This window comes from Strix aluco, chromosome W, assembly GCF_031877795.1.
Source record: "Strix aluco isolate bStrAlu1 chromosome W, bStrAlu1.hap1, whole genome shotgun sequence".
Lineage (NCBI taxonomy): Eukaryota > Metazoa > Chordata > Aves > Strigiformes > Strigidae > Strix > Strix aluco.
The window spans coordinates 42,138,651-42,165,642 of NC_133970.1; the positions used below are offsets into that span (position 1 = coordinate 42,138,651).

At 46.3% G+C, this 26,992-nt stretch overlaps 1 protein-coding gene across 32 annotated transcripts in view; it reads left to right on the forward strand.

Annotated features, from left to right (window-relative positions):
• The window catches only part of LOC141917810 (CUGBP Elav-like family member 4), a 1,125,997-nt gene that overhangs the window by 699,976 nt on the left and 399,029 nt on the right, over nt 1-26,992 (forward strand). For 17 of the 32 annotated variants that reach the window (XM_074811352.1, XM_074811366.1, XM_074811379.1 and 14 more), the window contains exon 3: nt 1,958-2,006. In XM_074811352.1, the coding sequence (XP_074667453.1) occupies nt 1,958-2,006 (49 nt within the window). Of the gene's footprint in view, nt 1-1,957; nt 2,010-26,992 lie in introns of all 32 variants that reach the window. The other 15 variants (XM_074811355.1, XM_074811370.1, XM_074811383.1 and 12 more) reach the window with 1 other exon arrangement.

Below are 26,992 nucleotides of genomic sequence, written 5' to 3' on the forward strand. Positions count from 1 at the left end.
TTGCTGCCCAACTGTGATTAGACACAAATAAGGGAGGGACAGCATCACCTGAAGGCACCCTGTGACACTGTCCCCATCCAATGTCGGGGGAGGTTTCAATATGATCCCAAGAGCGAGATTAAGACACAAACGAGGTCAAATGCCATACACCCAAACCAGTTTTTATTATTAAAAGTGAAGAGGGGTAGTGATAGGACAGAATAGAAGGAAAAGACAGAAGTCAAGCAAGCATCCAGAATAGAATCGCAAGAATAGTCACCACCATGGATCCAGCAGTGTCCCATTGGTCCTCAGTTCTTAGGTTCTTCGGTGGTGGGCGCACATGGATCTAGCTTCGATAGCGGGTGCACACACAGCAAAGTTTTCTGTTGCCTTTTAAATTCATCATATCAGCTGATTAGCATATCTGCCCACCTTTAGTTTTTTCTCAGGTCCACAGGTTTTTTCTGACTTCATGCTTCTTGAGCAATCATCCAGCTTCTGGGGCAGAAATGCTCACCTTTTATCAGTTCATTAGCAATGCATGCATGGTGTCTGGCATACACAATAGAGCCACAAATGGCTACATGATGGAGCCACTTGATAAACATTTGTTTTCACTCAGTCCATGTCTCCCCCTTTGAGGCTTATCTAAGGAGTTTGACAATGCAACTGCAAGGGAGTGGGGGGTGCATCCTTCAATACACTCCTGCTTCCTTGGGTGACATTCTTTAGACTAATCCAAAGGCCACAGCTGGTCCTTGAGGTTTGCACAGACACAAGCAAGCTTTGAGACAGCCATTTGACACTTCAGTCTCTCACAGACACTAAGCCAGTTTGTGGTCTGATTTTATTGGGAAGCAGTATGTCGGGAGATTCCCATTGCCTTCTGACTTCCTGCTCCTTGTGATGCCTGTTTGAACTTTCACTTTCTTTGGTTGCCAAATCTAAAGGATAATTTCATTCCACTCAGGGGTGGTCACACACAGAAAGATATTTTGAATAGTCCATCTGCATAGTGTGTGGATTGCTTTAAGTGACATGGAGGAAGAGGCAGGGAAGGGCCTTCAGATGAAAATCTCAGCTGGTTCTGATCCAATCTGCATCTCTAGCTATTAACAGGAGGGATATATCCTCACCCCTGTTCATAAGGCACCCACATTGTGTTAGGCAGGACCAGTGAAGATGATTGTGGACATCTGTTGCCCTCTCTCCTGGGAGGGAGCAGCTCTGGGGATAATGATGGTCCCTAGCACTTTTGTTGAGAGAGAGGGGTAAGTTAGACAACAGAAATCCTGTTCACAGCATGATGGCAAGTTTTTTATACCTGCTTATGTTCTGATGTGAGAAAGGAAAAAGTTGTTTGAAAAAGTAACAGAGGGAGATGTTTTGACTTGTATCCTATCCTTTCCCCCAAAAAAAATTCTTAATAGCCAGCACTCCTGCAGCATGTGGACGAACCAGATCCAAATCCTATTCCCCAAGTACGAAATGGAGTCTGCTAGTCTGCTGTGTTATAGGTGACTATCCTACTGAGCTACAGTGGAGGTGAAATTAATTTTTCCATTTTCTTTTCATCATGTCAATCTCAAGAAATCTTTGCAATTAAAGTTTCACTGATCCTGATGTTCTGACAAAGCATTTCTGTTCTGACACAGTAGTGTTTCCAGAGGAAACTATTAGAAATTTAAAAAGTTATGTTTAAAATTTTATGACCTATGTGAAGTGAGTCAGATCCCTCTCCCAATGTGATTCAACAGAGCCACTGTCAGGTAAATGGGATGACGCTGATTTACCTCAGACCAAGAAGCAGCCTGTACTCTGTGGTTACTTCCTTGCTTACTAATTCATTTTTTCCCCCCTCATGGAGTAAATTCTGGTGCTAAATATGATGCATGGTAAAAAACATAGCAAGCCTCTGTATATGAATGTTTGATTCCACAATTAATTATGTGTCTCTCTTTGCTCTTTCTTATAGATGAACAGACCGATCCAGGTGAAACCAGCAGACAGCGAAAGCCGAGGAGGTAGTTGACTGCATTGCTTTCAGCTACAGTACTAAGTATAATTGTTGTCTCTGGCTTCTCTCAGGCAATGTGCTGATCAATTAGTAATGTAATCACTGCCAAAGAAATTCCCTCTGCAGCGAGGATTCTCTTTATTAAATCTCCTTTACTTCATCTCACTTTCCTCATATTCATTTACTATTTGATTTTAAAAGGCAGGCAGGTGCCAGTGATTGCCTGGGAAACAAATAACTGCCTTGTTAAGAAGTGAAGCATCAGGGGCTGACTTAACAAAGTTTAATAGTGGTGATGGCAATGTAGGTTTTTCAGACCTATGTTGGGCTGAGCTGCAGAAGTGTTTAATTTGGTTAGGATAAAGCAGATATTTTATGGTTTCTCTGACCATGTTGTTTCTGCTTGGACTGAAGCAACTCTACTTTTGGAAAAAGCAAATTCTGAGATAGCAGAGTTTTCTGCACCTGTATCAGCTTATATGGATAAACCTGTTGTGGAAACTGAAGACTTGTCTCAGTCCCAGGGAGTTATTCAGGACTTGCACTGCTGTAGCTGAAATCAGAAGCTGGTCTTTTGCTTTTCCGTCCTCCACGGTGGATTTGGAAGGTTTTGCTGAATGACCAATAGATCACCAGCGACAAAGTGTTTCCTGTAAAAGGTTTTCTACAGGAACTGATGTGGTGATACTTCGCCGTACTCTTCTAATAGGGGCCTGTTTGTCAGATCAAACACAGAGCTCACTGAGAAAGTGTGAGATGGTCTGTTATGCTGGACAAATTGCCACTCTGCTTTTTTTTTTTTTGTATCTGTACACTTATATATATACACATGCATATATATAATGACATGGTGCTTCCTTCCTCTATATCCCTATCTCTTTGGGAAAAAATAAAGAGGCTTTTGCCCATATATGCAGTAAAAACATTAGTGCTTATGTAACATATAAATGTGCGAGTAGACTTTGTCATTTAGTAATGATGTGGCTCTTAGATGTGTGAAAACTCTTTAATTTCCACCATATACATAAACTCTTACTCATTTACGGGATGACTATCTTTGCATTGGCATTAGTGGAAATCTCCAGCAAAACTAATTAAAAGGATTAAGATGCCTCACAGACAAAAGGCATGGAAACTGTGTTCTTTTTAGGAGTTGAAAGCTTTGGATTCCAGAGGCTTTGACTGCATCAGTGTGAGGCTGAAACTGTCTGGTGACTCAACTCATTGGAAGACTTTAAATGTAGCTTGTAGTTAGAGGGCTGGTGTTACGGAGTGGTGAAACCAGCAGGTCGTCAGAGGCTCTTTAAGGAAGGGCTGTGGTGCTGTGTAATTGCAGAGCAGAAGAGCTGAGCGCTGGAAAACTCAGGGATAAATATTGCACTTTTAGAGTCCCTGTAAAGTAAATTCGAGGGAATTTGACCAACACTGGGCAGAAAGTATTTGATGGGCTCTGCAATGGCAAGTTCTGCTATCAAGAGCCATGGCATGTTTCTAACCTGCAACAAAGGCATGTCACATCACACAGCCTTGTCTAGTGGTTTTTAACAGAACCAGGTCAATTTATCCCCTTTCCCTTTCCATCTGATGATCTGGCTCTGTGTCTAAGTAGGAGTGGGTAAGCCATAGGGAGTTGTCAATGCCAATCTCATAGGGGAAAAGGGAAAGGCTCAGCTGCCTGGGCAAATGAGGGGACATTATGTACATTCCAGTAGAGCTCATGCCTGCTGACGCGGAAGTTCCGGACACAACTTATACGACCAATGTGATCAAGTTGATGCCCCTTTATTAAAGGCTACACAGCAGTTTATACTCTATCACAAGCTTCACGCGCCGCTATCTTATTGCTAATAGGCTAAAGCTACTTGTTCACACGCCCTTCTGCCCTCTATGATTGGTCCCGGTGTGGTGTCCACGCGCTGCTCTCCCACTAGGTAGACCCCCTGTTTTCGACAGTCCAACTTCTTTATCTCTTGGGAAGGAATGTAGTTTCTCAATCCATCTCGGCCTTGTTTATGTCCTTGAACACAGCTGCAGCCTGTTGTTACAGTGAGGCCCCTTGGTCTGGATCGCTCACAACATGTTCATTGTTCTCCAGCAATTCCACAAATCCCCCTTTTTGTTTTTGAGGGATCCAGACCCCCCTGTGGTCCTGTGCTAAAAACATTGCACCGACAGTCCTCTGCAGGGCCCTTTGCAGAAGGCCTATAAGGCAAGGCAACGTTGAGAGCACAGTCACTACACTCAAAAGGACTACTCCGACAGTTTTGATTAACATTTTCAACCCACCAGATAATCCCCAACCTTTAAACATCCTTGTCAGCCAGTCCAAGCCATCATCTTCTGTTAAGCGTTTGACTCCATCCTTCAATTGCTGAATGCTTTTAAAAATAGATTCTGAATGATCGGATAGATTCATACAACACATTCCTCCAAATTCAGCACAGCCATGTCCTTGCGCTAGAAGCAAAAGTCAATCGCAGCTCTATTTTGTAACGTATCATGTCTGACACTATCAGCATCAGTTAAAAGACCACTTAAAGCCAAAGAAGTAGCATTAGTTTGTTTGCTAAGCCAAAACTGCAGTGAGTTCAGCCATGTATCCACAGGTATTTCTACCAAGCATGTAGAGAACGGATTTTCAGGGCTTGCGGTGGTATTTGGCTGTGAGACCACCCATCCTTCACCCTGAGGCAGGTTCCAATACAGGCCGAACACACCGAGCAGGAACCCAGCGAGAGCCGGCATCTGTGAAAACACAAACATAACCCTTGCTCCAAGTTAATATCTCATTCGGTTTCTGTTTCATCTTTCTTAACTTCCTTCTTCCAGGGTCGCACCCATTGACTCGGAACCCATCTAGTGCCGGTATCGGTAATAACGCAGGCATAGCCTCGACCCGTCATTGTTAGTTCCACAGGTCCTTTCCACTCTCCTGTAGCAACATCTTTGTACTGAGCAAAAGCACCATCTCCACACCGGCTTATATCGGATTTCAGATCCAGAGCAAAAGCACCATCTCTACACCGGCTTATACCAGATTTCAGACCCAAACTATGTATTACTACTGGTGGTTCCTCCCTATCACCTGTGAGCTGTAAGTAATTTAACACATACACCGCTTTTGCCAGTGGTTCTGCAGCAGCCAAGACCTCTCCCCCTTTTTGTTTTCGCAAAAGCACCTTTAAAGTTTGATGTGCTCTCTCCACTATGGCTTGCCCCGTGGGGGAATGTGGTATAGCTGTGATGTGACGTATACCCCAGAGTTGACAAAAATGAGCGAATTTTTGAGCGGTATAGGCTGGTCCATTATCAGTTTCATGGGTCAATTGAACTAATTTCCCATATTCCCTGGCACATTCCGCCCTACCGCGATGGTAACTTCTCACAGCTTAGTGCTTTTTCACAGTTCAGTGTTGCAGCTGTCCGCTGTTTTTCCCTGCCCCCCTGGCACAACTCAGCAGTTTCTTATCTATCTTCCAAGGCCTGTTCTTCATCAACCCTAGCTATTGCTTAGAGGCTGTGTAAGGCTGACAGGCCAATGCCTCCCACATCTCCCCTTTCTTTGTTTTGCAGCTGCACCTGCAAGACTTATTTCGAGACTTTATCAATTAAGGGTTAGGCAAACTTCAAAACACACAGCATACTTAAAATAGTTTCACAGAATGCTAGAAACAATAGAGCAGTTACAGTTACTAGTTAAAAAGAGGAGGCTAATTTCAGTACACATAATTAGGGGATATGACGAAATACTACAAAAATAACCAGTAAGGAAAATACAGAATAGCACACTTACTTAATGGGGTACTAACATTCAGATCCACAATTGCTGGGGAACCCTGGATGCAGCGAGAATTTAGAGTGCCCTTCCTCGCAAACCGGAAATCCTACGCGATGCGTCCATCCGTAGGTGAGGCATCCAACATCGCTGCAAGCAGGTCCAGCCTCTAAATCAACAGGCCAAAATAACTGGCAATTTTCTTTGAGCGGAAACATCTGATTTCATCCTCCTGTTGGGTTCCACCCAGAGCCTGGCCACCACTCAAGGGGCAAAACCAAGGGAGTTTCTAATAAGGTTAAACACTTAAGTTCCTAATTCTTGATATGGCTAAAGAAAGGAAGTTGAATACACACATTCTTATAGCATTTCATCCTTATTAATAACTACATTTTGTCTAAGCTACATCTTTCACTAGTGACTAGTAAGCCTACATATTTCATCAAGGAGTTGCAAGTACTGTTAGCATTTTCTCTTAAAAGAGTTGGCAACCGTAGTGTGATTAAGGACTGAGATAGTGTATTTTGTCCTATTGCAGCAGCAAGCATTACCCATCCATTCTGCTTAAATGATCAGTCGAAGAGACCGCAAACTGTCGGCACAGGGGCACCCACAGCACCCACAGCTGGCTCCTGAGTGTCCACCAAAAGCTGCCTCTCACGCCTCAGGTGTGGTCGCACACACCTTGCTGGTAACCACCGGGGACCGTGACCTGTGGAGACACAAGCATAACCTCTTCCCCAGGTTATTAAAGGATCTGGTCCTTCCCAGTTACCACTTTCCAGGTTTTTGCTAACACTTGAGCCTTGCCCTGGACTTCTTGTCAATCTGGTATCTGTGACGAGAAGTGATGCAATATTGACGGCACCTATTTTAACGTTCCAAATGCAGCAAAGCGAGTGACGTCAGATTGCCATAATTCTGAGGAGGTGAGTCCCCGAGGGTTGACACCACTAGCTGTTGAAGAGAGGGAGTCCTCTGGTATTCAGGGCAAGTCGCAATGATGTCTTCAGCCTGAGGCCTTGATAAAGAAAACTGGTTTTGTATTGCCCTGGCGTTTTGGTGGAAAAAATGCATGTGAAATCTGTGCTCGCTGTGTTTCTGAGATGGCATTAGGTACACGGTGGAGATCTTGTTTCGCTTTCTCTGTAAGTACTCTGGGTGATGTCAGTGAAGGATCTCTTCCCAGAATATAAAGCAAGCTATGCCCATCATTATTAGTTAGGCCCAACAATGGCCGTATCCAATTTATGGCTCCCAACAGTTTCTGTAAATCATTTAAAGTCTTAACATCACTTTTAAGTTTAACCTGTTGCGGGACAATGATCTGTTCACAAATTCTCCACCCCAGGTACTGCCACGGTGATGATCGCTGTACCTTTTCAGGTGCTATTTGTCACCCCATTTGAGATACTGAGTCTTTGGTTAAAGCAAGAGCCTTTTCCATGACCTCCTGTGTTTCTGCTGCTATGAGGATGTCATCCATATAATGATATATAACAGCCTGGGGGACCTGCATTCTAACAGGGCTCAAAGCCTTTGCAACAAACCACTGACACATCGTGGGAGTATTTTTCAAGCCTTGTGGCAAAGTAACCCAGTGGTACCATCTTGCAGGTTCACTAACATTAATACTGGGAACAGAAAAGGCAAATTTAGGTGCATCATCTGGATGCAAGGGAATGGTAAATACCAATCCTTTAGATCAATTATTACAAGATGCCAGTTTCAGGGAATCATTGTTGGGGAGGGCATTCCTGGCTGTAATGTACCCATATCCTCCATGGCATCATTAATGTGTTGGAGATCATGTAAAAGTCACCATTTACCACTTTTCTTTAAAATAACAAACACCAGGGAGTTCCAAGGACTGGTGATAGGTACGAGATGTCCTGCACTTAATTGTTCATGAATTAAATCATTAACGTGGTGCAACTTTTCCATTGGTGAGGGCCACTGACCCACCCACACAGGTGATTCTGTTTTCCAGGTGTGGTGGTTTAGCCCCTGCCGGGGTCTGAGACCACGCGGCCGCTGCCCCTCCCCCACAAAGGGAGTGAAATACAAAGCCCCAAGACTGAAATAAGGAAAGGTTTAATACAACAATGCAATAGCAACACAACAAGCAACAACAATAACAATAACAGTAATAGTGATAGCAATGAACAGAGCAAAATAGCTACCAAATACAGCAGTTTGAAGCACGATGTACAAAACCACGAGGGCACCGCGCTCCCGCGCCAGGAAAATGTGACCTCTCAGGATGTGATGTCCGCATGGTATCTGAATAACCCGGCTAGAGCTCCCCCCCCACTGCTGGGGAAACTTAACCATATCCTGGTTAAACCAGGACATAATCCACCCCTTTATTCTATACCATGTGCGTCACATCCAGCTGCCACATAGCAATTAGCATTGACAAAGAAAAATTAACAAAAGCACAGTATAACTCACGGTGTGTTTTCACCCACAATCAAGTCCCCTTGTGGCACGCATCGGACCTCTCCATCCTCCTGCATCACCCACCAGGTGCACCCAGGTCCTTGAGGAAAAACAATCCTGTGGATGGGTTTGCCTTTGCCCGGCGCAGGACTAACCCAGACCATTTTTCCCAGCAGGTCCCTCATGCGCACCACAGGGACTCTATCCCCGTCCACAACACGTGGAAGTTTTGACTGAGCCAGGCCAGCTCGATTGGCAGATCCTCTTGTGTTGACTAACCAAGTGGCCTTTGTCAGATGTGTGTCCCAGTGTTTGAAGGTTCCACCCCCCATTGCTCTCAATGTAGTTTTTAACAGTCCATTGTAGCGCTCGATCTTCCCGGAGGCTGGTGCGTGGTAGGGGATGTGGTAGACCCACTCGATGCCGTGTTCTTCTGCCCAGGCATCTATGAGGTTATTTTGGAAGTGAGTCCCGTTGTCCGACTCAATCCTCTCTGGGGTGCCGTGTTGCCACAGGACTCGCTCTTCAAGGCCCAGGATGGTGTTCCGGGCGGTGGCGTGGGACACTGGATAAGTTTTGAGCCATCCAGTGGTTGCTTCCACCATTGTGATCACGTGGCGCTTGTCTCGGCGGGTCTGTGGCAGTGTGATGTAGTCGATCTGCCAGGCCTCTCCATATTTATATTTCAGCCATCGATCTCCATTCCGCTGGGGCTTCACCCGTTTGGCTTGTTTGATTGCAGCACACGTCTCACATCCGTGGATGATCTCCGCGATGGTGTCAATGGTGAGGTCCACCCCTCGATCTCGAGCCCACCTGTATGTTGCATCTCTGCCTTGGTGGCCCGAGGTCTCATGGGCCCACCGGGCTATGAACAGTTCACCTTTACGCTGCCAGTCCAAGTCCACCAGAGCCACCTCGATCTTAGCAGCTGGGTCCGCCTGCTGGTTATGTTGATGTTCATCAGTGGCCCGACTCTTGGGTATATGGGCGTCCACATGGCGCACCTTCACAACGAGGTTCTCCACCCGGGCTGCAATGTCCTGCCATACTTCAGCGGCCCAGATGGGTCTGCCCTTGCGTTGCCAGTTGTTCTGTTTCCATTGCTGCAGCCACATCCACAGGGCACTTGCCACCACCCACGAGTCAGTGTAGAGATAGAGCCTCGGCCACTTTTCTCGCTCAGCAATCTCCAAAGCCAATTGGATGGCTTTCACCTCTGCGAACTGGCTCGATTCACCTTGTCCCTCAACAGTTTCAGTGGTTTCTCGTGTGGGATGCCACACTGCAGCCTTCCATCGTCGATGTTTTCCCACAATGCGGCAAGACCCATCAGTGAACAGGGCATATTGTTTTTCTTCCTCTGGCAGCTCGTTATATGGTAGGGGCCTCCTCAGCACGTTTCACCTCTTGTTCTGGTGACATCCCAGCATCTTTGCTCTCTGGCCAGTTCATGATCATTTCCACTAATCCTGGGGGGTCGCGGTTCCCTATTCGAGCCCGTTGTGTTATCAACGCAACCCATTTACTCCACGTGGCATCTGTTGCATGATGTGTGGAGGGAGCCTTTCCTTTGAACATCCATCCCAGCACCGGCAGTCGGGGTGCCAGGAGGAGCTGTGTCTCAGTGCCGACCACTTCTGAGGCAGCTCGAACTCCTTCGTATGCTGCCAGTATCTCCTTCTCAGTCAGGGTATAGTTAGCTTCAGAGCCTTTGTATCCCCGGCTCCAAAAGCCTAGAGGTCGGCCTCGGGATTCCCCATCTGCTTTCTGCCAAAGGCTCCAGGAAGGGCCATTCTCCCTGGCTGCGGTGTAGAGCACGTTCTTAATCTCCTGCCCTGTCCGGACTGGCCTGAGGGCCACTGCCTGGGTAATCTCCTGCTTAATTGGTTCAAAGGCTTGTTGTTGCTCCGGGCCCCATTTAAAATCGTTCTTCTTGTGGGTTACGTGGTAGAGAGGGCTCACAATCAGGCTGTAGTTTGGGATGTGCATCCTCCAGAACCCCACAGCGCCCAGAAAAGACTGAGTCTCTTTTTTGGTGGTTGGTGGGGCCATGGCTGTTATCTTGTTTATCACCTCCATTGGGATGTGGCGACGCCCATCTTGCCATTTTATTCCTAGGAACTGAATCTCCCTTCCAGGCCCCTTAACTTTCTGTTGCTTGATGGCAAAACCAGCCTTCAGGAGGATTTCAATTACCTTCTTTCCTTTCTCAAAGACTTCCTCAGCTGTGTCCCCCCATACAATGATATCATCAATGAACTGCAGGTGTTCTGGAGCCCCACCTTTCTCCAGTGCAGTATGGACCAGTCTATGGCAAATGGTGGAGCTGTGTTTCCACCCCTGGGGCAATCGATTCCAGGTGTACTGGATACCCCTCCAAGTGAATGCAAACTGTGGCCTGCACTCTGGTGCTATTGGGATGGAGAAGAACGCGTTAGCGATGTCAATCGTGGCGTACCACTTGGCTGCCTTCGACTCCAGCTCATACTGGAGCTCTAGCATGTCCGGCACTGCAGCACTCATCGCTGGCGTAACTTCATTCAGGCCACGGTAGTCCACGGTCAGTCTCCATTCGCCATTAGGTTTTCTCACTGGCCATATAGGGCTGTTGAAAGGTGAGTGAGTCTTGCTGATCACCTTCTGGCTTTCTAGTCGACGCATCAGCTGATGGATGGGGACCAGGGAATCTCGGTTAGTGCGGTACTGCCGCCGGTGCACCGTCTTGGTAGCAATTGGCACTCGCTGCTCTTCAACCTTAAGCGACCCCACCACCGAGGGGTCCTCTGAGAGGCCGGGTAAAGTGGACAATTGCTCAACCTCCTCCAGGGCAGCTATACCAAAGGCCCACCGGTACCCTTTTGGGTCTTTAAAGTACCCTCTCCTGAGGTAGTCTATACCTAGGATGCACGGGGCATCTGGGCCAGTCACAATGGGGTGCTTATGCCAGTCCTTCCCAGTTAAGCTCACTTCAGCTTCTAATAGGGTCAGCTGTTGGGACCCCCCTGTCACTCCGGAGATGCAGATGGATTCGACCCCACTGTGGCTTGATGGCATCAGAGTGCACTGTGCGCCAGTGTCTACCAAGGCCTTATATTCTTGTGGGTCTGATGTGCCAGGCCATCGGATCCACACCTTCCAGTAAATCCGATTATCCCTTTCCTCCACCTGGCTGGAGGCAGGGCCCCTCTAATCCTGCTCACCATCACTCACTTGATCTAAGAGTGACTCCTGCAGGAATGACTTCCTGGTCCCCTCAAGAGGGTCAAGCATACTGTTGGCCATTCTATTCTGTCTGGGGGATTTCTGACTAGACACTGGAGCTGCATCTCTCTTGGAAGACTCCCCTTTCATGGTGGTCTTCCCTTTCAGTTGCTGTACTCGTGCAGCTAGGGCGGAAGTGGGCTGTCCATGCCACCTTCTCATGTTTTCCCCATTGTCGCGGAGGAAGAACCACAGGGTGCCCCGTGGTGTGTACCTTTTACCGCCCTTCTCTTGGGTGGGGAAGTGCCTGCTTCTAATGGCTGAGACATCGGCCCGTGCAGGTGGAACATAGGACATGTCCTCTTCCATTTTCTGGAGCCTCTGAGACAGTTCCTCTACGGCTGAAACCAAAGCATGTTGGGAGGAAGGGAGACTTCCCTCATAGTGTCGGAGCTGGATAATCACTTCATCCACTGTCTGAGTGTCTCGCCACCAGGATGCTGCTGCTAATGCTTTGGAATGTGCCTCTGGTCCACTTTGCAGGAACTTCCGCCACATCAGCTGTGTACAAGGGACCTGATCTGGATCCATTGGTGACTGCTCATCATTCAGATTACCATAGATCATGTCAAACATAGCCATTTCTCTGAGGTTTTGAATGCCTTTCTCCATGTCGGTCCACTTGCCTAACCGACATAGAGCATCATCCTTGTATGGGTACCTATCCCTCACAGCGAGCAGGAGTCGCTTCCAAAGGCTGAGGGTTTGAGCCTGTTTCCCTATTGCCTTGTCAATACCAGCCTGCTTGGCTAAAGGTCCCACCTGCTTGGCCTCTCTCCCCTCCAATTCAAAACCAGCAGCTCCACTATCCCAGCATCAGAGCAGCCAGTTGCAAATTTGCTCGCCTGCAATGCGGCTGAAATCCTTGCGCATATCTCGCAACTCACTGAGGGATAGAGATCGGATGGTTACCTCCGGCTCTTCCTCCTGCTCTTGTGATGGGCCTGGTTCATTATCACCCTGTGCACTGCAAGGGGATTTTTTGGTATATTTGGTTTTCCGTATCGGGGCAACTGATACTGGCACTGCTTGTCCCTCCGGCTCAGCTGCTGTGCTGGTGGAGGCGACCGGCACTGGCACTGCCTGTCCCCCTGGCCCAGCTGCTGTACCAGCAGGCTCACTTTCAGACCCTGCAGCTCTTTCGCCCCCTTGAGGGCAGTGATCAGTGTTAAGGGCGATGCGGTAAGCATGGGCAAGCCCCCAGCACATCGCAAGGATTTGTGTCTCCCGGGGTTTGTCAGATCGGCAGCACACCTTTTCCAAACGCTCCACCAGTTTATCAGGACTCTGCACTTGTTCGGGAGTAAAATCCCAGAACGTTGGGGGTGACCACTCACTCAGGTACTTGCCCATCTTCTCCCACATACCTAGCCATTTATAACTATCTGCCCCCGGGGCAGGTTTCCGGGTGGTGCTATTGTTGGAGAAGTACCGCATGGCCCAAAACAAGATCTGGCAGACATTTAGAAAGCACAGAGCCGCAAGCACAGTGGCCTGGGTGCTCCAGGGATAGCTGAAACTCTCAAAAACCGAGAGAATCTCTTCCCCTGGCTCACCCATAGAGGGGGTGAGACCCCAAAAAAAAGACCAGGCAGCAAACAGGTACCGGTTCACCCCCACAAGCAGCGAAACGAGCCCATTATAAGCAGACAGTAACCAGTAGAGCAGAACAAGACCCTTGACACATTTTCCACCGAGAACAAACACCAGCACTGGGAACACACAGGGGATATAAGGATTAATCCAGCCCCACCACGCAAGCAAGTTGCCCAGCATTGCAAACGTTTCTTATCAAACAATACAAGTAAAAACAGAAAAAATTACACCTAACAGATTGCTCTAACACACTTCTCCTTTTGTCCTTATTTCAGTCTTCTCCAGCCCCACGTTGGGCGCCAAAGTTGTGGTGGTTTAGCCCCTGCCGGGTTCTGAGACCACGCGGCCGCTGCCCCTCCCCCACAAAGGGAGTGAAATACAAAGCCCCAAGACTGAAATAAGGAAAGGTTTAATACAACAGTGCAATAGCAACACAACCAACAACAACAATAACAGTAATAGTGATAGCAATGAACAGAGCAAAATAGCTACCAAATACAGCAGTTTGAAGCACGATGTACAAAACCACGAGTGCACCGCGCTCTGCGCCAGGAAAATGTGACCTGCCAGGATGTGACGTCCTCATGGTATCTGAATAACCTGGCTAGAGCTCCCCCCCACTGCTGGGGGAACTTAACCCTATCCTGGTTAAACCAGGACACCAGGTTAGCTTCAGGGTGGGTTTAGGGGTGGGCTGTGCTGCAGTGGCCCCTAAGAGAAATTTGATCCAATTGGAGTTCCGCATTGAGCCATACAGTCACGACCCCATGATGTAATAGGGGTTTCCAATATAAATGGATGAATATTTGCTACCCAGTTTTCTGGGCCCCTTATATGAATGAGATCTTTGCTGAAAAGCACTCGAGTTACCCGAGCTAACGGCCAATCTGGTCGCAGACATTACAGTCACATCCGCACCAGTATGTAAAATGCCTGTCAGTTCAACAGATTCTTCTGCTTTAGTGAGGGTACATTTTATCAGAGGTCGACTTTGTCTCCCTGTCTGAGCTCAAAATGTTTGAGGAGTACCTGCTGATCCAAATCCTGAGTCACCCCAGCTGTAGTAAAATAAAGAAGCTGAGTAAGTTTGACCTCTGGTAAAACGAACAACCCCTGTAAGGTTGTAGATGATTTTTATGACAATACCCTTCTCAGATAGATGGTACAAAGGTGCACTCTCCGCACAGAGTACGCACCTAAATTCAAGACAACAATTAACACAGAATTACTGCCTCCTGCTAGAGGAGATATTTCACCTGTGACACTTCAAACACTGAGCCCGAACAAACAGGCAGCACCGATGACCCAGCGGGCACTAGGACGCTCTGTCAGAGAACTCCGCACTCCGCAGCTGCCGCTGGGCTGCGTCTCACACCCGCAGAACAATCACACAAAGAGGCCTCTTACACTTATTGCTCACACAACATAAAATGATAAACGCTGCAAACATCAAAACACTGTTAAGAATATATAAAGCCATTGCTTATTGATTATGTGGTCTTGGCAGACAAGGGGCGCTGCATTCCAGCATCAGCACCTTCTGTAAAAACTGCCGCTTCCGGCGTTGGGGGGCGGCCGAGAGCGCGGTGCCGGGCTCGGCCGCAGGCGGTAAGAGACTGAAGACTTTCTTAGTTTTCTCATTAGCATTATCATAAGCAAGCATAGCAAGAAATTTAACTTTCATTTCATCATTTACGTCAGGATTACCATTAATAGCAGCATGTAGTCTATCAATAAATTTTGGACAGGGCTCCGTGGGTCCCTGTCTTATTCCTGTAAATGCTGGTGCCGCCTTTTCATCATGTACAGCTAAAACCGGTTTTAGGGCTAATTCTTGGGTTAAGCGTTAACACTTCCGGTTGAAACCCTGCTTGCCAATCCGGGTTGGCAAAAGGGCCTGTGCCCATCAGCATCTGAGCTTGCACCCCATGTAGAGGATCTCCTTGCTGACGGGGTGTGGCTGCCGCAGCCTCGCAGGCCACTTGCCAACGTTGGAAAAATTGCAATTGTTGGGAAGCTGTTAGTAAGGTTTGTATAATCATGCGCACGTCATACGGAGTGAATAAATGTGCTGTAAGAATCTGCTGAATTACTGAATTAGTATATGGTGATTTTAACCTGCAGAAGATTGATGCGGGAGTTAAATGCATGCAAACCATCACACAGTGATTAAGCAATGCCTCTTTAATATGGTGGACAAGCCTTTTATCCTGAAGGTGAGAATCACGAGATACAATCACATGGTACAATTCTTTCTGATTTGACAGGTAGCTTTGCACATGCTCCTTAGGCTCTCTTCTGGTTGGATGAAAACTGCCACATCGACATTGTACAAACTTCTTCTCGGCCCAGGCCCTCACCCTGAAGCTGTTTACCTTCCTGGGTTCTTCCTCATTCTTCCAGGGTCAGTCCCTCGTCACATCCTCACTCATACACAGGATTGCTCACACGTCCATTTTCTTGCAGGGACTCCTTCTGAGTCCCCACATTAACCCATATTGTGTTACGGCTAATTTGGCCTCCTTAATCACTTTCCAGTCTCAGGCCTCCCACTCCTTGCCTTGTGGGGTTACTGTTACCGGGAACGCCATTGGTCCCAGCTCGTTAAACTGCCCCTCAATTATCGCATCCCGAGTAACTCCCCGCCATCGATGTGCCGGATTACCATTACCACCCGCGCCTCCCAGTGCCCCCCCTCCCATTTGAGCCGACGATGGCAGCGGCCCGATCGCCACCGTTTCCCCCTGACCGCCCCCCCCAGTGTCGGGAAAGAAGGGGTTAATCGGAAGAGGGGGCGGCGGCGGTGCCGGAGGAATAGGCTGAGCCGCTTGCTGCATTCGGATCTCAAGTTGCTCTAGTTTTCTCGTTAGTTCTTGCAGGTGCTGATCTTGTAAAACCATAACGAGATTGTTCCTGCACCAACCGGGGTGTCGGGGGCGAGGACGGGGGCAGGGCTGGGTCGGCGCCTTCCTCCGGCGAGGCGGCGGCGGCGGTTCGGGCGGGGCGCTCCAGTGATTGATCTTTTGGGCTTGAGGGAGGGGAGTCGATCTGGAGTAAATCTGTTGATTTTTGCTCTTGCCTTCCCTGCCGCACGGGTGCTGCGCGTGCAGCGTCCCCGTCCCTCCTTTTAGGAGCCGCCTTGGGGAACAGGGATCCCGCGAACGTCCCAGCAGTGGCGGAATCCTGAGCGCCAGCGCGTTCGGCCTCTGCTGACCAGGCAGCGAAAGCGGAGGCGGGGGTCTGCCGTTCTGCTTTCAGTTCTGTCAGAGTGTCTAGGACCAATCTCCACACGGTGGAGAGTTTCCCACTGTCTTTAGAGCCTGAGCTAATGTCGTCCCACAGTGCTGTGCCCAAGTAGCTGCTTCAAAGGCTGCGCTCACTGAGGGGATTAATCCGTGCTGCCGAGCCCACAACAGCACCCTCCTCAGGTTCCCCTCATCATAAGATAATCCTCTCTCAGAGAGTATATGTTGGAGGAGCTTAACCACTGCCGCTTCTTCTTTACCCAGCGCGGACCCCATCTCCTCCCCAGCCGCTCACCTGATCAGGGCGAGATTCCCGACGATTGCGCGCGCGTCTTCCCAGGCGCCGGGGCAGCGCCTGCTACGGCTGCTTCTGCCCCCTCTGGGCCGTCTTCTCTTGCTCGGGAGGGCACCGACGGGAGGGTCCCGATTCCTCAGTATTCAAGTCCCACATAGTTTCAATAAGGCTCCTTCACATCCCTGTTTGGGCGCCACTTGCTGGCGCGGAAGTCTCGGACACAACTTAGACGACCAATGTGATCAAGTTGATGCCCCTTTATTAAAGGCTACACAGCAGTTTATACTCTATCACAAGCTTCACGCGCCGCTATCTTATTGCTAATAGGCTAAAGCTACTTGTTCACGCGCCCTTCTGCCCTCTATGATTGGTCCCGGTGTGGTGTCCAGCGCTGCTCTCCCACTAGGTAGACCCCCTGTTTTCAACAGTCCAACTTCTTTATCTTTTGCCCAGGAATGTAGTTTCTCAATCCATCTCGGCCTTGTTTATGTCCTTGAACACAGCTGCAGCCTGTTGTTACAGTGAGGCCCCTTGGTCTGGATCACTCATAACATGTTCGTTGTTCTCCAGCGATTCCACACATGCCAACAGCAGGAGTGAAGGGAGTGCTTTTTGTGTATTTAATTAGACATACCAAAAAATAATAATTAGTCTGGTCAATTTGCTTAGTGCACCTACAGGGTATGTAGCTCTCAGTCACACTTTTTTTTTTTTAAATGCAAATCACTAATAGAGAGCACATTCCCAGCTTTCTGGGAAGGGTTTTCAAACTCTTTTGCTAAGAGCAGCTGCTTTTAGGAGGGGTGGTTTGAACTGCAAAGGGGTCTGCTGGAGGTTTGATTCCACATTATCCATCACTCAGATGGTTCCCTCCCCACTGTATTTTAGCTAATTATCTCCCCAACACACAAAAACCTCATATTTTCTCACCCACTCTGCTCCCATATTGCTCCTATTGGTGGTGATCATAATGCAGGGGCCAAGTGGATGCACTCATCGTTGGTGTGAAAGTCACATTGTCCTAATTTCCCACTGACAAGCGGCTTCTGGGCTGGTGATGTTTCAGGACGGCATAACTCAAGGGTAACTATGGGAGAAAAGAACAATTGGCACCCAAGGGAGGCACTTATGAAAACCTATGTTCTTCACGAGCCCACTGGTTAAAGCAGGCACAGCAAAGAGAACACTAAAAAGGAGGCTGTGTATTTTAGGAGCACATCAAAAGACTTCATTAGGGCTGCAAGACAAAGGTCAACTTCAGCAACAAAGTAACTTAAGTTATAGGTTATTATACCCTGCCCCTGTATCGGGATGAGGTGTGAAGGAAGAGCGGGGCTTGGAAGGTGAAGCAGCTCTTCTGCACAGCACAAGTCTTCGGTCTGCCCAAAGCCCATGATCTGAATACACTTCTGTCTTCTGGCTTATAGGAAATTTTGGTGCCAGGTCAGGTATTAAAGAATGCAGTGCTCTTTGAAACTGTAGTTTGCAAGAAGGCTTTTACTGGAAATGGTGAGCAGTATTCTTGAGGAAGTGAGATTGTGTTTTATATAGGGGCAAATACCTGCATTTTGCTAAAACACAAATCTTTGACTTTTCCTGTAAGTTCTCCGAGAACCCAAAGCTGATGGGGGTCCAAAATTTACTCTCCCCCCCAACCAGATTCTGCTCAGCATTTTTTCCTGTTATTCCAGAGCCTGGATTCTGTTGGTCTTTAACCCTTCCCATGTCTTGATTCTCAGTTGAACCAAAAGTGGGTGTATTAGCATTTAGTGTGTGTGAGCAAGAATTTAGACTATCAGACCATCTAGATTTGGGGAAGAATTCAAAATATTGCTTGGCACAAATTACACTCAACCCAACAAAATGGAAATACTGAATGTCCCTTATTAGTTTTGCTGGTTTTATTATTTTGTTTGTTAATCCCCATATTGGACTAGGAGTAAGACAAAGTGTGCAATCCTTTTCAATAAAAAATGGCATTATTTACATTTGCCTAATCTCATGGGAACTAGAAATGAATGTCTCCTCAGTACATTTCTCTAGGGAAACAGTCTAAGTTAATGGGAAAATTTTGCATTTTGTGTTCCTGCCTGTTTATGCATGTGTATATAGTCAAGCTACAAAATGTTATATAGGGGTATTCCATCTACAAAATGCTTCATGAAGCTTTGAATACCTGATTGGAAGGTCAGAGTCCTTTGACATTTTATAGAGACTTTAGCAGTGATGGAATTGATAGAATGTGATAAAAAGCCAAAAATCCTGTATTTAGTTCTGAAAAATCAGAGAGTAACTCTAGCTCTATTAAGGGTATCTTAAAAACTGTCATTGGCCTCTGTGTTGTACAAATTTTAGCTATACAGAAACTACTTCATCATAGATTAGGTAGTCCAATATGTTTTTAGGGATGTAAGCTATAACTCCATGTTAAATTCTGAACATGACAAATCCCAATTAAACTGATATAATTTTCCATTATTTTCATCCTGTTGATGGTTTTTCTTGGTTCCTTGTCTCATATTCAGCTCTAAAAATTGTCTGTAGATACCAGTGACTTAAATTTTGCAAAGTTAGGGAAAGATTTCAAGTCTGTTTTCTGGGTTGCGGCAAAAGTTTGGAGCGATTTCTTATTTTATCCACAATATCTCTAGCTCTCACTAGACAACTCTCACTGCAACTGGCAGGATATGATAAATGCAGCCCCGAGGTCCCACTAGGTTGTACAAGGAGTAACATTTTTTAAAAGGAAAGGACTCTCTTGCTACTCTAGTTGTACTCTGTTAGTGATGCCTAGTTGCTCCCACATTCCTCTCAAAGGACAGAGGAAGGTCTGTAACGGAAGGCATTCAAAGATGCACACAGTATGCTACCCAGGCGCAGTGTCTCTACCAAGAAACACTTCATGGTGCTTTGGGTTTCTCCTGTATTTTATGGAAGAGATACAGAAGGTTCCTGGACTAAAAAAAATTAAAAAGCAAAGTCCAAAGTGGTTTAGAGTTGAAAGGGTGCAATGTCCTGCAGAGGGTGTTGAGAGATTTACAGGAGAGTCTGCAGTTCATCACATTGCAGAGTTTTCTGCATGTGAGACTTCACAAATCTACTAAAACTTCTGTCTGTGTTTGTGCTTTCAAGCAAATTTTTTTTGTGTATGTTTGGGAGAGGCATGTGCAGCATGTCTTTTTTTGTCTGCTGTTTGGGGGACGTGATAGAAGCAGCTGGAAAGTTTGGACTTCGTATTTCAACTGACTTGCATTGTTTCTCTACCTGTTACTCAGTGTGCAGGCTCTGAAATTATCTGCTTGATTGTGGTTTATTCCAGCTTCAGAGCAAAATGTCCAAGCACTCATTTACAGTAATGTCACGTCCCGCTCAGACAAGGGAGACAAGTGACTCAGATTCGCAAATCCCCAATGGAGTGGACAACAAGTCTCCAAGTCCAAGCATTTATTAACTACCCACAATGTACTAATTGAACACACGATAGTTGGCTAAGTATATAGCAAGTTGTGGCAAGCAATACAATATGCCTTGCATTGCTTAATGGGAAAGGGAAAAGAGGGAGATAGAGGGAATGGGGAAATACAGATCACCGGTCTGGGTTTCTGCGCTGCTCCTGCCGACGAGGGTTCCAGGAGGCACAGAAGGCAGCCGTCTTTTTCGCTTGCATCCATCTTCTTCGCTTCACTGCACTCTCCAGGGCCCCCCCCCTTTCTTCCCCCCCCTTGATTTATACCCACTTTCCTTGGGTCCGTCCCCTAGGTCGACCCACATACCTACGTATCCCATGTACGGGGAGGGGTAAGGTGTTTCATGGGATGATGTAATTAGCATGATCATGTTAGCCCTCGTTAGCATATTGAGGGGTGTTAACTTTAATATGCATTTCATGGATAATGAAGCAAAGGTCATTCACCTGTGACTCATAGTTTTGTCTTGTGAGTGTTTGAGGCATTCCTTCGATCAGCCTCAACTTTTGCTTTCTCAGGCTGTTTTTCTTAGTTTCTCGCAGGCCTGGTTTCTTGTCTTTCACAAGTAAACAGCAAAACAGTTGTGCCTTGCTCATGCACTCTGTTTCTTTTTATTCCCTTCCATCAGCTCAGCAATGATGATGGGGCCAGAATGGCCTCTCACAATTTCTAAGCCCTATTTTCCTTTGGGACAAAAGTCTGGATCTATTTCTTATTCATCCAGCCCATTTCTAACTCTCGCTAGCTCTCTGCTGCAGCTGGCAGGGTTGATCTGTGACAAACGCAGCCCAAGGTCCCAGTAACTATTTGACATTTAGCTGTTTTCCATTTAACTGATCAGAATTCTGTGGCTTATGCAGATGGCCAAAACCTCTCAGGAAGCTTCCCATACAGGTACTAGTCAGATCCAGGTCTGTTTAGGTGCCCCAATCTAGCAAGACTGGTTGCCTTCAATTTAGTTTGTCTTCACACTGGTATAACAATGCCGCATGGAATGATTTCCTTCTTCCTTGTAAGTGCTTTGCAAAGAGTAAGTTTTGTTGCTCAGACCTTCAGACTGGAAAGGTCTGAAGAAGAGAGTTAAGGATAAGTAAGGAGATGGCAATCTTGACAGAGCTCAGCATCTCCTCTCCTGAACTGCTGGAGGTTAGGCTGTGCCTGCACACAAGAAGTCCTGAAGTCTGGGACTATGCACACATCAGAGTTGTACCTTTGTAATTCTCATCTCTTCCTTATTTCTGAGCCACATGTATTGCCTGGCACATCAAGCTCTGGGGAAGCCACTTTACCAGCAGTTCCCTATCTTGTACCTTTGGTGGGCTTAAAAGACTTTCCACCCCAGAAGCTGGAGAGCAGGCTGAGGGAATGTCCTGTTTCCAGGTGGTAATCTATACAACCTACCTTTATGTGGCCTGCCACAGCTTTTTCTTCAACTGCTCATCTCTTTTTCTTTTATGGTCCCAACACCAATTCAGCAGAAGCAGGCAGAAGGCACTGGCAAACACCCCAGGAAGACAGATAATGTTCTCCCTTCTCACAGCTGGGAGAAAAGATCCAAGCTTCTCCATGAACACATCCCCATTAACTCTTTCAGCATTGACATGAGTCCAGTATGACTCACCCTAATCTTTTATAGCTCGGGTAGAGCAAGGCACAGACAGGGAATTGCAAAGGTCATGCAACACATGTGTGCCAGCCTTTGCTGCAACCATTGCACTTGCAAGGCTAAGACTACTAGTTGGACAGTAACAGCTCCTGTCTTCACATTTTATGAGGTCTGGACTCAAGACCACTGGACAAATCATTTACCACACCCAGGGCCTCATATTCCCCTTTCTTTCCCCTTGGTGCCCACAACAGTTTAAACATCTCTCTCCCTCTTTATCTTCCCTTGCAGTTTGAAAGATTTCCAACTCCATGACAAATCCTTCTCCTAAGTCTCATACATCTCCTCTTCCTGAAATTTGCCCCAAATGTGATTAATCAGCTGGTTTTGACTTTTTTTTGCAGGAGGAATTAAAAAAAAACCTCCAAAAAATACCCCACACCCAAATATAAATATCTTTTCTGTATTAATTACATATCCAATATTAAACAACATACTGGTGCTGAGTTTCAGTATCTCTGTGTGAAGGGTAAAGAGAAGGAATGACTGTTTAAAAATAACCTAATATTCTGTTAAAAAATCCACTGGGAGAAGAAATGAGCTTGTGAGTCAAAGGAATAAAGAAAAATCAAGAACCTAACCAAAAGATCTTGATATTAAACTGGGAGGCAGCTTTCTTACCTCAGAGGCTGGGGAAGTGTCAGAACCAACAGCAAATCCTGGTGTCATTTACAGGGTGAACTCCTGAGGAATGGCTGTCAGAGATGCTGTAGGAAGGGAGAGATGTCAATGCCTTGAAGTATGTTCACCTCTCTGTCTATCTAGTCAAGGGCTGGGGAAGGAGCTGTGCCTAGAACCATGAAGGCCACCTTAGATATCCTACAGTCTTGAGCATTGCTCTGTCCCCTTCTGGCCTATATGTCCTGGTTTTCTCCCCATGTGAACAGGGATGCTTTAAGTCCAGGGCAGTATCAAGAAACTCACCCAGATTTGGACATTCTTCCTTTCTCTCAGTTCAGATGAAGCCACAGTCTTTGAAAGGCAGAGATGAGCTTTAGACCCCATTGTGTGTGATAGAGCCTTCTACAGCAGTGCTCAAAGTCACTGGGTTCAAAGGGAACCCATCCATTGGATTTTATTCCAGGTCTGAATATCTGTTAAAATCTGTAGAGTTTTTCCTTTAGCCCTAAGATAAACCTGATCTAGAAAGAGCATTTTAGTACTCATGGAAATCTCTTTCTAGCTGTGGCTTGTTGTGGGAGTGATTACAGTAAATGGGAAATTAAAATCTCCTGGTTTATTGTGGCAATTCAGGATTGCATGACCCTACTGACAGCTGACACCCTATTGTCCTCACAAGGCTGTATTTTCAAGCAGACAGAATGTACCAGCATGCAAATGGATCAGTTAATTCAAAGTGGCCCTGTATGACCCCATTAGTGCTCTCCACTGTCTGGTAAAACTTAATTCTGGTGGAGAAAAAAGGCCCCAGCGGATCCTTGTGTGTAGTGTTTGATATTTGATGACTCTGCTGAAGGCTGATGTGCTCCATTCCACACGCACCTGCTGAAAGAATATAAAGGACATCAAACTTTTGTTCATGTCTGCCCTTTCCACCGTGACTGAAATTGATGGAAGTGTGCCCATCAATAGGAACTGGAAAAGATCCACAGGACATTGTGTTCTAGCACATGTAATAAGGACAACCTTTTAAATTCAAGTATTAAGGGAATAAAAGGAAAAAAAAAAACAAACTATATTGCACATTTTTCATAAAGCATCTGTGTCACAGTCCACTCAGTGGACTCGTGATGGTTCGTTTACTATGATCTCGAAAGTGCAAAATTAAGGTGACCAACACCAAAGGGGATTGTATCAATCAAACAGTGCAACTTTATTGTGTTGCCCATGAAGTGGCACGTGATATTTAGAGATGGGTGAAAGAAAGGAGAAAAGTAAAGTCAAGTTTAGAGAGAGGAGGAAGAGAGGTTATAGCTACCACCGCTGATCTCACGACGTCCTAACGGTCCTGGGTCCAGCAGATGCTGCGTCGTCGATCGTCGTGATCCTTGGTGGGGAAGCTTCAAATTCTTGTTGTCCAGAAGTCATCTTTTATGCTTAGTGACACACCTTGCTCCTCCTCTGCCTCAGGGGTCTCCACCCTTCTCAGAATTCAATTGTCATATCTCCGCCCTTCTCGAGCGAGGCCATGGCACATGCGCGGGGGGGAGTGTCCGAGGTGTGGTCAGTCTTAGAGGCAGGTAGCCTTCAACTAGGAGGTGTGTTTTGGTATTATAATGAAGCAAATTTCATCTAAAGTTCATGATTTCTTCATCGATGTTATGGCAACAGTTACAATCCATCTTTTCTGACAGTGGCTATGCAGTTATCTCTAACGGCTCCGGCTAGGCCCAGGTACCGAACAATAGCACAGCACTCTGTACCACACGGCTCAGGCGCTGAAGAACAGCACTGCACTCCCTGCACCACACGGTTCAGTACTCAGGAGAACAGCACAGCACTGGCTGTGCCACACAGTTCTGTATTCAGGAGCCTTTGCACCACATTCCACTCCAGGGATCGGCAACTGCGCTCCAAACAGGCCGTTGTCGGGTACCTCACTGTCCATGTCCCTGATGACAAAGTGGAGACAATACTGATCTTCTGACCGACTCTTACAATCTGTAACCTAATAGTTTACTCAGAAGAAGGAGGAGAGTCTAGAGCAGAGCCTGGGGAGAGGCTGGGGAGCTCATCGCCTGGAGGTTTTGATATTGGTTATGTTCTCTGCTACCATGCAACTTTTCATAAATTATGTAACTTGAATTCCCTTCTTCTTCTCACCCTTTCTGCATTGCCTGCTTAGGTTGTGATATGCATTTATTTGCTCATTTCTTGCGTCTAGTGCCTTTGGCATTCATGCATGTCAGACTGTGTTGCATTTAAGGTAGTGAATTAATTTGGTAAGAGATGAATCCCCTTGCGTTCTAGCCGTTCCTCAGAGATTAGAGGGGCTGGGGGCGGCTGGACTTCTCTCTTAATAGCTATGCCAATTATGGCTGTGACTATAGGCCTGACACTAGATGCATGAACAGCCCGTATGCTGTAGGTCCGGTGGCATTCAAGAGAAGCAGTCAGGTTCATGAATAGTACGGTTTATTCTTATGCAACTTCTACAGATTCTTTGAGATTGCCTACGATAAATGCACAAACCGCAGGTTGGTTATATAGAAATACACACAAAAACCCATTGCAATCACACACACTTAATTCCTAGATAATCACTCGGCATAGCCGAGGGCCCAAATCTTATCAAAAAGCAGGGGGGATGAGAAGCACAAACCCATCGATCTGCCCCTCTGATTTGGTACCGGATTATCGTCCCTCCAAGTTAGATACAAACTCGGGGTAGTATTTATCTAAGTATGTATGTGTGAGTGGGTGGGACTGTGGTCAAGCCGTTGTTTTTAGAGTAATGACACAGCACATTCCTTGGTGCAAGGTGTGCGCTGGTTTTGTGGGAAAAGCGGAAGAATGAGAGATAAGGTCCGCAGAGTACTGCAAAACACTCCTTGAGAGAAGGGGAAGAGCAGGAGATAAATCTGCATAGTCATGTCAAATGTTCCTTGAGAAAAGTGGAAGAACGGGACCACGCGGCCTCCACCTCGCTTTGCATTCCTCCTTGGTGCCACGGCAACACAAATCACTGGATCTCCATCCTGTCCTGTGTTTGTTCTGGGAACCATGTGTTAAGGAAATGTGTGTTTTGCATTTTTTTTCGCTGTTTTGCTTTTCCCACACTGCCAACAGGCTGTCATTGTCATAGGGTTAAGACATCAGTGAAAGCCTGTAGCTGTGCCCAAAATTATGTGTACAGGACCAAAAATCAAGTATGGTGGATGATCAAGGGCCCTTACACTGCAGAGTGATATTTGGAGGTTTTTCAACAACAGGGCAAAAATGAAAGAAGTGGTGGGAGGAGGAGAGTGAAGGAAGTAAAATATGTAATCCTATAAAAAATTCTGCCTTTGTAAATACAGTTCAACCTCCTAGGTGAACTCAGGGACACATTACAATCCTAGTATATTTTTTTTAATGTAAAGGTTGCTTGTCAATGGGTTTTTATACTGCATTAATAATACATTTATAGATATGCTCCACAATTAATTGCAAAGCATTTATGGCACTGAACGGTTAGAATGCATTATGATAATCTCTCCTCATGCATTGACTTTATTGTAAAGGTTTTGCTGATCATTATAATTGGCTTGTTATTACACAGGAATATAATAGCATCTCTTTGTATAGTAGTTTATAGCATATCAATAGCAAATGCATTCCCTTTATTGGAAGCAATATGCATTTTATTAGAATATAGCTGAATAAGTGTAATCCATGTAGGCAAATGAAGTTTCTAATGAACTGTCTCACAAAAGAGTCGAAATAACAAGCCATTTATTATGTGTTTTTCTATTGATGAACTTGTAGTTATGGTTACATGGGCATTTCTTTAAAAAATGGAAGGCATGTTTTGCTGTTCTTTCGGAGAAACATTTTGGGGAAAGGTAACATATAGGCCATTTTCTGTCTGATATTGAATAAAGTAAGGGTGACTGATGCTCACACCTTACCGATTTCATTTGCTTGTTGAGATTTTCCAAGCTTCTTCCTTGTGCGTTTGGTCTGACATTGACAAAGGATCAAAATGTTCTCACACTGAGTCCAAGCCCAGCAGTGATGCACCAATATCCCCTATTAACCCAACAAGTTAGGTATGAGAGGCTTGGTGTTGTCCTTACTCCTGTTGTGTGAGTTCTTTTTCTGTATTTTACCAAGTGATACTTTAATGAAAATGCACAAGCAATCCCTGGGCAAGGCCTATAATGCATAACATCCAGTCTCTCTCCTAATGTCAAAATGCCATTGCTGCCGATTGCTGTACCAGGCAGAGGTCTTAAAAGGGGTCTGGTGCAAAATGTGATGTGAGGAGGAATGATAAAGAAAAGAATTAGTACAAAGGAAACTGAGGCATCTGGCAGAAAACTCACTGGTTGCAGGTCACTTAGAACTGGGATAAAAAGAGGCATGTTTTATAGTTAACAACAAAAAATGCTATAAGGTATCCAAAGTTATTCCCCTGCCTGCCATCACTACTCTAGGTCTGAATTTCAGTTCCTTCTGGCAACTTACAGTTGCATGCATCTGACATACACATGTAATTAATGTGTATTTGTTTATTCATCTGATGTTGATTACAGTTGGGGTTAATCAAGTACCTAAACACTTTTAAAACCCTGGATCTA